This window comes from Cyprinus carpio, chromosome B5 (assembly GCF_018340385.1).
Source record: "Cyprinus carpio isolate SPL01 chromosome B5, ASM1834038v1, whole genome shotgun sequence".
Taxonomy (NCBI): domain Eukaryota; kingdom Metazoa; phylum Chordata; class Actinopteri; order Cypriniformes; family Cyprinidae; genus Cyprinus; species Cyprinus carpio.
In genome coordinates, this window is record NC_056601.1 from 21,250,791 (window position 1) to 21,263,559 (window position 12,769).

The following is a 12,769-nucleotide window of genomic DNA, read 5'->3' on the forward strand; positions in this document are numbered from 1 at the left end:
TTTGTATTTCATGAGTCACATAACAAACATGTCAGGTTAGGATTTAATTTGTCTCTCTGTTGTGCAACTAATATGTGCATTGTGATTCAGACAACAGGTGAGATCGAGAGAACAGGAAGAGGGTTATGATTTGGAGTGACACACCGATGAATCAGAGCACAATAGCTCCATGCTAATCTATCATCATAAAACACAGGCGCACCAGACCGCAGTGCCACGATCCTTTACTTTTGCTCGCAGATACAGCATATCTACATGCATTACACTGCCTCATGAAAGGTGAAGGACTGGTTATATTGGCTGGCACATTTCCTGAACCTGTGACAGATTGTTGCGTATGAGCGATTGATATTGATTATTGCAGTCGACAGCAAAGCGTGCAATTACACTAGGACAAAGATGCACTTCAGATAATCTTTGGGCAGTTAACGTGCTACAGATTGCTTGTTGTTGTTATCCATCAATCCTAATATGTCTTGCTTAAAGGGACAGTTCAGCTATAAATGAAAATTCTGTCACCCTCTTGTAGTTTTCAATCTGTACAACTTGGTTTTTTTCTGTGAAACGTGAGAGAAGATATTTTGAGAAATGTCTCAGTGTTATTGGGTACATACAATGGAAGTCAATGTGGATCAGTGTTGTTTTGTACACAACTGACTTTCACATCAAAATATCTTCTGTTGTGTTCCACATAAGAAAGTAGAAAGTAAGTCATATAGATTTGGAATGACATGAGGTTGAATTTTTTTAGGGAGGTAAACTATTCCTTTAAAAAAAAAAAACTTACAGAGGGTGCAAACATTTAAGGATGTTCAGATATTTCCCTAAAGCAAAAAATATTGATTTAGAAAATGATTTGCACTGTGCAGCTCACTCATGGTCTTGCATGAAGCTCAAAGGTTAACATCTGTCAGCAACAGATCATTGTGTGCTATGCCAGAGCCATCCGGGATTAGATCCAGACCCCATCGTTGCATCGTTATAACCACTTGTTTTTCCACCAGCACACATGCTTAGGCACACACGTCCAGCTCGGCACTGTATGGATTAACCCCATCTAAGACAGAGCACGATAATGATAAAATAACCACATGAGACTGCAGGGCTCTATCTAATCTAGTCTACAGGCTGCCATGATTGAAAACCGGACTCCAAACGGAGAGGCAGGCAGAGGTCCATAATAGGATTTACATCTGGGACAGACAAGAGCTCTGCAGATATAGATATACAACAGGAACGGATGACTCGCACCTGATGCCCACAAGAATCACTTTAAAGATGTGTCGATCAATGGAACAAACACAAAAAAGCACAGTATAGGGAAAGGATTGACATAACCCACGTGCCCCTTCAATACGTTGTCTGTCTGCACCCAAATAATCACATGCTAAATAAACCATTCAAGCCATTTCCAAAAATTCAATCAAAGCTGCCATTCCATGGAGCTCCATTCATACAGCTGAGTGAAAACAAACAGGCAGAGGAATCTGAGGCAACAGTTGTCAATTCTAGAGTGGCACAAAGACAAAGAGTCAGAAACAACTACTCACTGGAGTCGTCCGAATCGTAGCCTTCCACGTCTGGCTCTTCCTCTTTCTTGCTGGCCACGAGCGCAGTGGCACCGAAGGCTTGGTCCAGGTCATCCTCATCCCGTTTGGGGTCCACGACCGGGCCCTCCGACTTCTGGCTGGTAGAGGTGCTCCGCAGGGAGCCAGCACGGCTGAGGGCCGGAGGAGCTGTGGGGGGGAGACCCCGTGGGTAACGGGGGAAATAGTCAGATATTTGCTTGATGGGCTGAATGGGACCTGGACATACATCAATGGCCATGTGCTCCTGGATGCTGATGGTCGTCTTCTCGCCTTTGCGTTGTGTCATTCATGCAGCCCTTTTGAGGATGTGCCACCACCCCTGAACCCGGCAAAGGGTGGGTGGTAACAGTAAAAAAAAAAAAAAGGAAAAAAGAAGAAATAAAGAAAATCAAATAAATAAAAAAAAATACAGGCTTCAAAAGTCAAATCTTCTTTGCTCAAGTAATCTCTTAGTGTCCCTGAAGAGCAACTGAGCCTGTCTTGGTGTGTAAGTGCATGTGTGTGTGAGTTTGCGATCGCAGCGGTGGGCTACATGAGAGGCTGTGGGCTGCTCCAGCACACTGTGGTCATGCCGTCTGCCTGTGAGCTGCGCTCAGACCACTACAGCACACTAAGACTGTTACCGGGATGAATGCATGTGGGAGAGTTAGAGAGGGAGAGAGAGGGAGGGGGCAGGATTATATGGAGGGACGGAGGGATTGGCTGATGTCATTGCTTAGCAACATGACAGTAAACAGGAACCGGGCATGCGGCTACTTAATTATGCTATTAGTCCATCTGTTAGAGAGAGAGCGGCTGGGTTATCTCTGTGTTCCTCCTCTCCCTTCAGTCTAGCTTCTGACTGAATCGCTGTCGCAGACGAGCGCGGCATGTTCTAAACTCCAGCACAATTACCAGCAACAGGTGCTAAATGCCCAAAGACACACGTGCCAGGTTATACATCCATCCAGCAATTCAAATAGTACAATGGGGTAAAAGCAAAAGGGAGATAAGAAGAAATTCATTATTTATAATGCATTTTAATCCAGTATTCGTAATTTACAGATAGTGTAATGCATATGTGCATGTATGAATATTAAAAGGATAGTTCACCCAAAATTAAAATTCTGATATTATTTACTCCACCTCATGGCAATCTAAACCTTTATGAATTTCTTGCTTCTACAGAACATGAAATAGGAATGACTTTCAATGTATATCAAAAATAATAATAATAATAATAATATATATATATATATAAATTATTTATTTTTTATTAAATTATTTTGTGTTCCACAGAAGAAGGCAAGTCGCACAGCTTTGGAACGAGGATGAGTAAATGAGAGAATTTTACCTTTCAAGCATAACAGGCTAAAGAGTTAACATTTAACAACTTGTTGCTAATTGGCTTGATTTGGTTTTCTAATATGCTGGCTTTCAGGCATTTTTAAAGGTGCTGTATGTAAGATTTTGACTCTACTAAAGCATAAAAATACTATAATATGTTTGCAGATATTTAAGAAAAAAGCTAAGTTAACATACTTGTTTATCTGAAAAACAATGCTACAGTCAGTTATTCTCCTTAGAAAATATGTGTTCCTGCCAGGTATGAAGGTGTTTGTTTTGGTTTGTGAAACCCGCACACTGCCAGTTTACCCAATTGTATTTTGGCACCCTGGGTTGCCAGTTGGCGGAAAACACAGCGTATTTAATTTCGTTCATCGTCAAGTACGCTCGTTCCAGTTGGTGTCATCAATCTGGCAACCTAAGTGTGCCTGAGGAGGAGGTGCCGGGTGAAAAAAACCCTCTCTCCAATATTTTGAATTTGGACTGCAATACCTAGTTCAACCACTCGGTGTCAATCCTACATACAGCATCTTTAAGAGTGGCAAAACAGTCTTTAGGGTCACTGTATTCATAACACTTATCTACATGAACTTATCATAAAATGATTTCTGTGTCATGACAAATAACGACGGTAGAGATATTTACTGGGAAAATTGCATCAGCACTCTGTTGCTTTATGAAAACTAGCAGGGGGCTATTCAACCTGTCCTCTGCTTTACAGCTATGATAAATTACAAGCAAAAGCCATTCTCACATTTTACAATTGCAAAGATTTATAGTGAAAACAGTGAGTAATCTTGATGCTTCCTCTTAAGGGACCTAGACAAGATGACAATGCAGCACTCTCGACTGACGGTGTCGCTTTTAACAAGGGAAGAGGAATGAGGAAAATAATGATGGCGAGGGATATACGCAGGATATAGCATGATGTTATTTAATCATGATTTGAAATGATCATTTATAATTTAGATCTGAATGTTTGACATTTCCCACATGGCATCATTAGTAGACAAAACCTGGCAATTAATTTACTCTTATAATTAAGGAGTCGCCCCCATGCTCATTGTAATTCTTCAGCGAAAAACACTTAGTGAGAGCGAAGCTCATTATTTTCTGTCTATTTCCGTAATTCCTTCTGGAGATCCTTTCTTTTGTGCTTCCGGAAGACTCATGGTTAAAAAATAAATAAATAAATAAATAAATAAATAAATAAATAAAAGAAAGAAAAAGGCAGAAAAAAAGTTTGATCGACTCCAAAGAGTGCTTCACAAGAAAAGTAGCACAGCTGCTACCATTTGTCATGCTGATAATGTGCAGGTTATTAATTTATTGATTCTAATGTCTGGCACAGAAACATAGCTGTGAACATAGTGAAGGCTAGAAAAATAGTACACAATAAATATAGGCAGCCAAGTCTTCTATAATCCTAGTTATTTTCCTGTTGAACAATGTAGCCGAATGAACAAGCATTTTATTATGTAAATTTGCTGATATAAAGCCAGAAAATCGTTTAAATAACTTTAATGATGTAAATTGTGATGCATTTCTGTGATCATAAATTCTAAATCTCATTCATGCTGACAGAATTTTCTACTGCCACAGAAAGTGATTTGCACTTTCCAGAAAATATCATTCAAACACAGATGCTAGATGTTCTCCTAGTCAGGTAAACCACCTTGACAAGTGCTGACACACTCTTTAAAACCAGTGAAACAGACCAGCCTGGTCAGGTTTGAGCTTTCCTTTCAGCAAAGTATGCACACTTCAAAAACGCAAAAATATCTGAAATGCGATATGACGGGAGCTGCTGTAATGCAAAAATCTGTGGAAAATAGCAGTGCACTTTTAGTTAATTTCACATTTTTAGCTCTCTCATTCTCTTTCTGGCTCTCCATGTGCAATTCACAAGTTGGCCTGTCCATAATGGCTCTTTAAGGGCATGGTTCTTAATCCAATCTGGCCACTGTAATCAGAGGATAAAATGGGTTAGTGGATACTGGTTGCTCCGGCCCTTGGCCGAGATCAAATGTCATTCCCAGGGGCGCATTAATGCACAGGCTTTAAGGGGCTGAAGCCCAAGGGGCTACACTTGGGAGGGGCCTACTGGCTGCTGGGAAATTATATTTTTCGAATAATTATTTGTATATACGGGAGTTTGCTTCGGGCCAATTTTTTTACGTCATAGTTCAGACGTGGACCAGGCTTCAGGCCTGTTTAAAGCTTCTCATTATTTTTATATTTTAGACACTCATCAATTAGTGATGAAAAAATGCTGCGCTGGTGGAACCCACATGAGACTGTGCTACCGCGATTGTCAAGACTCTCTACGGTGTGTAGTGTCCTGCCAACAGCAGCATGTATGGTTCGTGCCGTCAGTGCAGCTGAACAGTTCTGTGTTCAAATGCACGCAATAGCCTTAAGCTTGCAGCAAAGCATCGGCAAAAGTAATTACCATAAATGTGTCAGGGGGAAACAGTAAGGACATATTTGAATTATTTACTAATAAATAGTGTTTTCTGAGTCAGGGTGCAAGGATGAATTTGCCGATCCTGCTCGCCATCTCCTCAGGCACGCCTTTAGGGATTATTATTATAATGAAAGAGTTTTTGTTTTTGATTTGTTTTATTTCGTTAAGTAGTAGTTTTAGGGGAAGTCTTGGTAAGGTTGTGGGTTTGAGTCTCAGGCCGGCAATACCATGACTGAGGTGCCCTTGAGCACGGCACCGAACCCCCAACTGCTCCCCAGGCGCCGCAGCATAAATAGCTGCCCACTGCTCCGTGTGTGTGTGTGTGTGTGCGCACTTTGGATGGGTTAAATGCAGAGCACAAATTCCGAGTATGGGTCACCATACTTGGCTGTATGTCATGTCATTGAAGCTTTCTATATATATATATATATATATATATATATATCTGGGTTTAACGTATATAAAGTGTTATATGCTTGAACAGTTTTATATCTATATATTTTACTTTAGGCAAGTTGTGATGATTTGAGAAGGCTAAATTGATCGTAAGCCAAAAAAAATAAAATAAATAAAAATAAAAATTAAAAAAATCTAGGGAAGGGGGGCCTATCGTAATGCTGTAGCCCAGGGGCCTCTGGATATCTTAAGGTGCCCCTGGTCATTCCTATGAGGCTCCAGTGTGATAAGGGGACTTTTGGAGACAGATACAGGGCAAATATAACACAGGAAGGCCATTCAAGATAAAGTTCATAGGTAGTGACATTTCTGTAAGAAGGTAAAATCCCCTTATATTCTTGCTGTTTCTCAAAAGAATCATAATAGGCTAATGAAAAGATATATATATATATATATATATATATATATATATATATATATATTTTTTTTTTTTTAATTAATTCATGAGTGTAAATTCTTGCCTTTAAATTTGAAGAGATGCTGTTATTTTAACTTAAGGGAATTGAAAAAAAACTGAATAATATTTATATATATATATATATATATATATATAGAGGGTGAATTGCAACTAGATTTCCCACTCATCTACAGTAGCTATCACTGGTGATGGAGCACTCACATACAAATTCATAGAGGGCTGAAATAGGCCATATAATATGAGGTTGTGCTGCTCACAGAAGAGCTCTTGGGCCGCTTTCACCTGTTCTAAAAATGACAGGAGGAGAACTGCAGAGGCGAAACGTACAAACTGCTCAGGATGCCATTATTAACATATACACAAGTACCAAAGAGGAACTACTGCCATACTTTTATTTCACTTTACTTTACTCTGTGTTTCAAGTTGTTCAAGAAGAGCTCTAAAACATATGGATCAGGTTTGATGAGCAGATGTCTGTCTGTCTATCACAGAGGAGGGTAGAGTACCCAAAAACTGTACTCAAGTAAAAGTAAAAGTACTTATAGAAATATTTACTCAAGTAAAAGTAATAGTAATAGTCTGAATAGTTACTTGAGTAAAAGTAAAAAAGTATCAGATAAAAAAACTACTCAAGTAGTTAGTTACTAGTTACTTTGGATCATATACTGTATATCTATATTCTATTTTTATTTAGATATACAGATACAATTTATGTGATGTATGTGTGTGTGTGTGTGTGTGTGTGTGTGTGTATATATATATATATATATATATATATTTATATATATATATATATATATATATATATATATACACACACACATATATATTTTTTTTTTTTTCATCAGCTTTTACGCCTGTCTTCAGTATATATATTCCAATATGTTGATTTACTATCAATGATGTTCTATTTAGCTTTTTATTCATCAAAGAATCCTAAACAAACTATCACAAGTTCCAAAAAATATTAAGCAGCAAAACTGTTTCCAGCACTGGTAATAAATCAATATATTAGAATGATCTCTGAAGGATCATATGACTCTGAAAACTGGAGTAACAGCTGATGAAAATTCAGATTTGCATCACTGAATTAAATTATATATTAAAGTATATTAATTATGTATTATATAGGCCTATAAATAACCTCTGACACGGAGAAGAGTGAAAACTCCTCACATGACGGCTAAGTTACCGAACATCTGAACATAACGACATTCTTCCATCTGTTCTGCAAAATGTAGACAAATGTATTTTTCTGCAAGCGTAAATATTGTGGGAATATTAATAGGCCTATTAATTGTGTCTAGGTGAAGGCATTCCTCCTGGAACAGAGCTAACGCGGGTTTGGAGGGTATTCTTTTTTCATACTCTGTAACATCTTATTTCATGTAAAAATTAAACCTTGTATTTAATTTATAAGTTACACGTACTGTAAACGAATGTAGCCTACCTAAGTTATACCTACCTGTTGAACCATAGACAGCACACGCGGTGTTCATCTAATAAAGATCTTCATCGCTAGCAAACTATAGCCTTTGCAGATTTGCTTTCAATTGACTGTAGATCCAGAGCCAAGTCTTCAATGCTCTTGATGTTCTTAAACTTTTTGTTACAGCTCTGAGTGAACCGCTTCAGAGTGCTCAAACTGATTCGTGAACCAATTCACTGGTTTGCCAACCGGTTTGATCAAGCTTTTGAACAGAATTGACTCAAAAGAATGAATCATTAGCGAATGGGCATCGCTCATTGCCAAGAGAAAAGTAGACGGCGCGATTGGAATAAACTGAAGCCTTTATAACTTGTATTGCATTAAGATAAAGTAACGAGAGGAGCGTGGCACACAGTAACGAAGTAAAAGTAAATTTTTTTCACTAAAAACGTACTTAAGTAAGAGTAAAAGTACCCATCTTTAAATATACTCCAAAAGTTTTAGTTACCCAAAAAATTTACTCAAGTAAATGTAACAAAGTAAATGTAACGAAGTAAATGTAACTCGTTACTACCCACCTCTGGTCTATCTACACTATAAAAAAATAAGTAAGCAGTTTTCTGTGAATGTGTGAGACTTCCAGTTCATTAGCTGCTGTAGGGAAGTAACGAGAACAATAAAAAAGTACAGTAAACAGTAAAACTGTTTGCACTACATACCAATTGATTATACATCAAGGCCATAACCATGTCTTGAACATTGGGGGGGGGGGGACCAACTATATATATATATAGTATAAGTTCGATATACACACACACACACACACACTGGCATTCAAAAGTCTAGAATCAGTACATTTTTTAATGTTTTTTTTTTAAAGACGTTTCTTTCATCAAGGCTGCATTTATTTGATCAAAAATACAGAAAAAAAAACCATTTTGTGAAATATTATTGCAATTTAAAATAACAGTTTTATATTTTAATATACTTCAAAATATAATTTATTCCTGTGAAACAAAGCTACATTTTCAGCATTATTACTACAACCTTCAGAATTCAATCTAATATGCTGATTTAAAATCAATGTTAGAAAAATTTTTGCTGTTTCATATTGTTTAGGATCTGTGATACTTTTTTCAGGATTCATTGATAAATAAAAGTTAAAAGGAACAGTGTTTATTCAAAATAGAAATTTTGTGTTACAATATACACTACTATTCAAAAGTTTGGGGTCAATAAATTGTTTCTTTCTTTTTCTTCTTTTTAAGAAATTTATACTGATGTGTTAAATGGATAAAAAGTAATAGTAAAGACATATTGTAAGAAAAGATTACTATTTTGAATAAATGCTATTCTTTTTATCATTTTATTCATCAAATAATCAAATAATAACAACAAAACACAACAAAAAAAAAAAAAAAAAATTAAAATTAAACAGCACCACACTTTCAACACTGTTAATAAATCAGCATATTAGAATGATTTCTGAAGGATCATGTGACACTGAAGACTGGAGTAATGATGCTGAAAATTCAGCGCTGCGTCACAGAAATAAATTACATTTTAAACTATATTAAAATAGGAAACCAATATTTAATATTTCACAGTATTACTGTTTTTTCCAGTATTTCTGATCAAATAAATACAGCCTTGATGAGCATAAGAGACTCCAGTAAAAATCATTAAAAATCTAATTGTTTTTGAACGGCAGTGTATAAAAAGCTATATTAATGTGGCACTTGACGCATGCACACACACACACACACCACTCGCACACAAATCAGAGCAGAGAAACTTGCTGTCTATTGCCCGCTGCCCCGCGACTTTTATTAATAGAATAGCTCTGATACTGGATCTTTCTTTTTTTTTTTTTTTTACAGTCTATGGGATCGCTACATTATATTACTCAACAACGAGGAGGTAAAATCACTGTTTTAACTAACTAAACTCACAGCTTCATTTTTGTTGAAAGACATACACAGATGCAGGTAATTCACAAACACATCACATTCACATTTCATCTCTCTCAAAATTTCCATATTTCTAACGTAAAAAAAAAACAGTTGACTAATATTTAATGATTTGCAACTTCCATATCTTACCTCGATGTCTTGTTTCAATGTTAAACTCAGGCTTTGAGCTGGAAATCGTGCTCTGCTTCTGCGTATGGTAAAACCCGCCTACTTTGATTTGATTGGCCATCTCAGTTATTGTGACATTGACGAGTGCTGTTAGACCACAGAGGCAGAGCAGGCTGAAGATATAACTTTTAAAGGTTTCTGTCATCCTAACAAGAGGGGGACAGTTTGGCCACTTTTAATTATTGGAGGGGGGACTTGTCCCCCTCAATGTCTATGGTGGTTACGGCCCTGTTATGCATTTAAATAAAATGGTGACACACCAGTTTGCCATTTCAAACATCAAAATGAGCTGTTTGTGCAGCTAAAAATAGCTGGAAGTGGACCACACCGGAAGCCAGAAACATTCAATTTACAAATGGTAAACATAACACTTTAATAACTTTAATTAATAAAGCATTAACAAACATGGTCATTAGTTGATATATATTCACATAGGTAGAAATATGAGATAATGTACTTGTTAATGTTTACTAATGAACTTATAAAGCATTACCAAATGATTAACAGATTATTATTTCATGTAAATTAAAATGCTTACAAACTGTGATACGGGATTACTTGATGAAATTTATTAAAGTGATTAACATCTGCAAAGGCCAAAATACAGCATTATCAAGCATTAATCAAGCATTATACATGATTCAAATACAATTACATTAATAAATAGTTTTCTACATTTTAAGGTGCGTGGAAGAAATTTGTAATGGTGCCTGCCATGCTGTGAATCTGAAATATATTCATAAATGTGCTGTTAATTAATAAACCAGCCATCGAGAGTCTGTCTAGGAGATGCCCTTTAAAGGAGCAGTTAACGGAAAACATCATCTTTTGAATAGTCCTTACCTGCTGAGAGGATAAATTACACTCATACTACAATCTTTCAGTGGAGAAGCCAATTTAACTCAGTTGCACAAGATAAAATTAAACTTGCCATGATAAAAGACAAGCGTTTAAACAGAACCAAGTCAAAACACATTACTAAAATTGTGTGATTGTAAGATCTAATGCTTAAAAATGATTGGACTTAAGGTTGTTTAAGCAATACTGACTGAAAATTTTCTCACCCTCAGGCCAAATATAGATGACTTTGTTTCTTCATTGGAATTTATTTGAAGAAATTTAGCATTATATCACTTGCTCACCAGTGGATCCTCTGCAGTGGATGGGTGCCGTCAGAATGAGATAAAAACATCACAATAATCCACAAGTAATCCAATATGTGTTCATAAGAAGCAAACCCATTATTAAGTAAGGAATAACTGATGACGGGCCATTAAATTATTAGAAAAATAATGCACACCCGGGGTGGTGATGCAAAAAGGAATCATATTTTAAACTAAATGATGGATTTGTTTCCTATAAACACGCAGCTTTTTGCTTCACAAGATGCAAACTGATGGACTGGACTGAATTATTGTGAGGTTTTCATCAGCTGTATAAACTAGGGGTGTGCCATTTCATACCGTCCACGATAACAGCCTATACAGTTTTACATGATGAAAAAAGTGTCATATCTGCAGTGCACTGCATCATTGCCTTTACCACTTTGTTGGCCAGGCGTGCCATCCTCTTTAAATGGAAACACACCTCTCCCCCAACACATGAGGATTGGACATTCTTCCAAAGGATCACTGAGGGCATTTTACAAAATGTAGAGCCCTATATTGTGTACTATTGAGAACCTTACTGTGACATCTGGACCTTCTGATGATATTCATTTAATTAGACTTGATATAAAATTGATATAATTTTTTTGCATGCTTTTTTTGGTGGCCCTTGGGGTGGGTTGTGGGTGGATGGGTCTTTGTTGTGTTAAGTTTTGTTCCTTGTTTTTCTTCTGATCAGACACATCTCATTTTGTAACAGTTGTAATACCTTTTTGTGTGTCTGTAAAAATTCAATAAATTAAAAAAATGTATAGCGACGCGATGACGTATTTACTAGGGATGCACTGAATGTTCGGCAGCCGAAATTAATAAGCAAAAAGACTGAATAAATTGTACCGAACAATGACATGATGAGATCAAATAGAGGCGGGCATGCAACAAACATGATGGCAGTGTGGAAGCATTTAAAAGTTTCAGAGAAAGACACAAAAATCATTACAGGCACAGACAGCGAGAGACTGTTTAGTACTGGATCTCATGTCTCCGATGAGAAGAGGAAGGGGTGGTTGTTGCTGGTTACTGTATGATGATCATGAAAATCACGAAATGGCCTTAAACATTTAAACAATTAAATACACTGCAGAATGTTATGTTTTCTAATACACGCATGAATTGTACGTGTTCAAACAGTGCTGCACAAACTCGTTAGCCAGGGTTCAAAGTCCAAACCATGAGGGAAATCTGCGCTGAAACTGTGTTACTTGTCAGTTGCTCAATAACATTTTAATGAATTTTTACAAGGCATGTGACAATGTGATACGTGCATCTTCCCAAATTAGTAATGAGAATAATTTATAAATCTGCTGCTGTTAACAAAAAGAGGCACAGAGGACTTCCTGCAGGTTTCCGTCAAAACAAAAGCTCAATCAACATTCATAAATGTTAGTATTGTAATTTTACTGTTGTTCTGTTAAATAAAATTAAAAAGTAAGACAATAATAATGATAATAATTACAACAGCTCGATTACTACATTTATTATAACATTCACACATTCAAATTGGGATCTGTAATATTTTCTAATTTTTTAAAAGAATTCCCTTTTGTTCAGCAAGGCTGCATTTATTTGCATGCCTGATTCAAAAAGCGGGTCTCAAAATGTCCACAAAATATTATTTTACTAACTTATTATTATTATTAAATTATTTTTAAATTTAAGTTAAATTGTGCTTTGTTGGTATAATGTCTGCTATAATGTTAAAAAATGTTCAGTGTTCAGTGTAAAATTGTCGTTTTGTTTTAGTGTACAATGTATAAAAATAATAATTTATTCCATG

At 36.4% G+C, this 12,769-nt stretch overlaps 1 protein-coding gene across 5 annotated transcripts in view; it reads right to left on the reverse strand.

Annotated features, from left to right (window-relative positions):
- LOC109045715 (rabphilin 3A like (without C2 domains)) overlaps positions 1-12,769 on the reverse strand; it is a 281,082-nt gene that overhangs the window by 110,284 nt on the left and 158,029 nt on the right. For 4 of the 5 annotated variants that reach the window (XM_042724898.1, XM_042724901.1, XM_042724899.1 and 1 more), the window contains one exon: positions 1,551-1,736. In XM_042724898.1, the coding sequence (XP_042580832.1) occupies positions 1,551-1,736 (186 nt within the window). Of the gene's footprint in view, positions 1-1,550; positions 2,542-12,769 lie in introns of those variants that run through there. The other variant, XM_042724902.1, reaches the window with a different exon arrangement.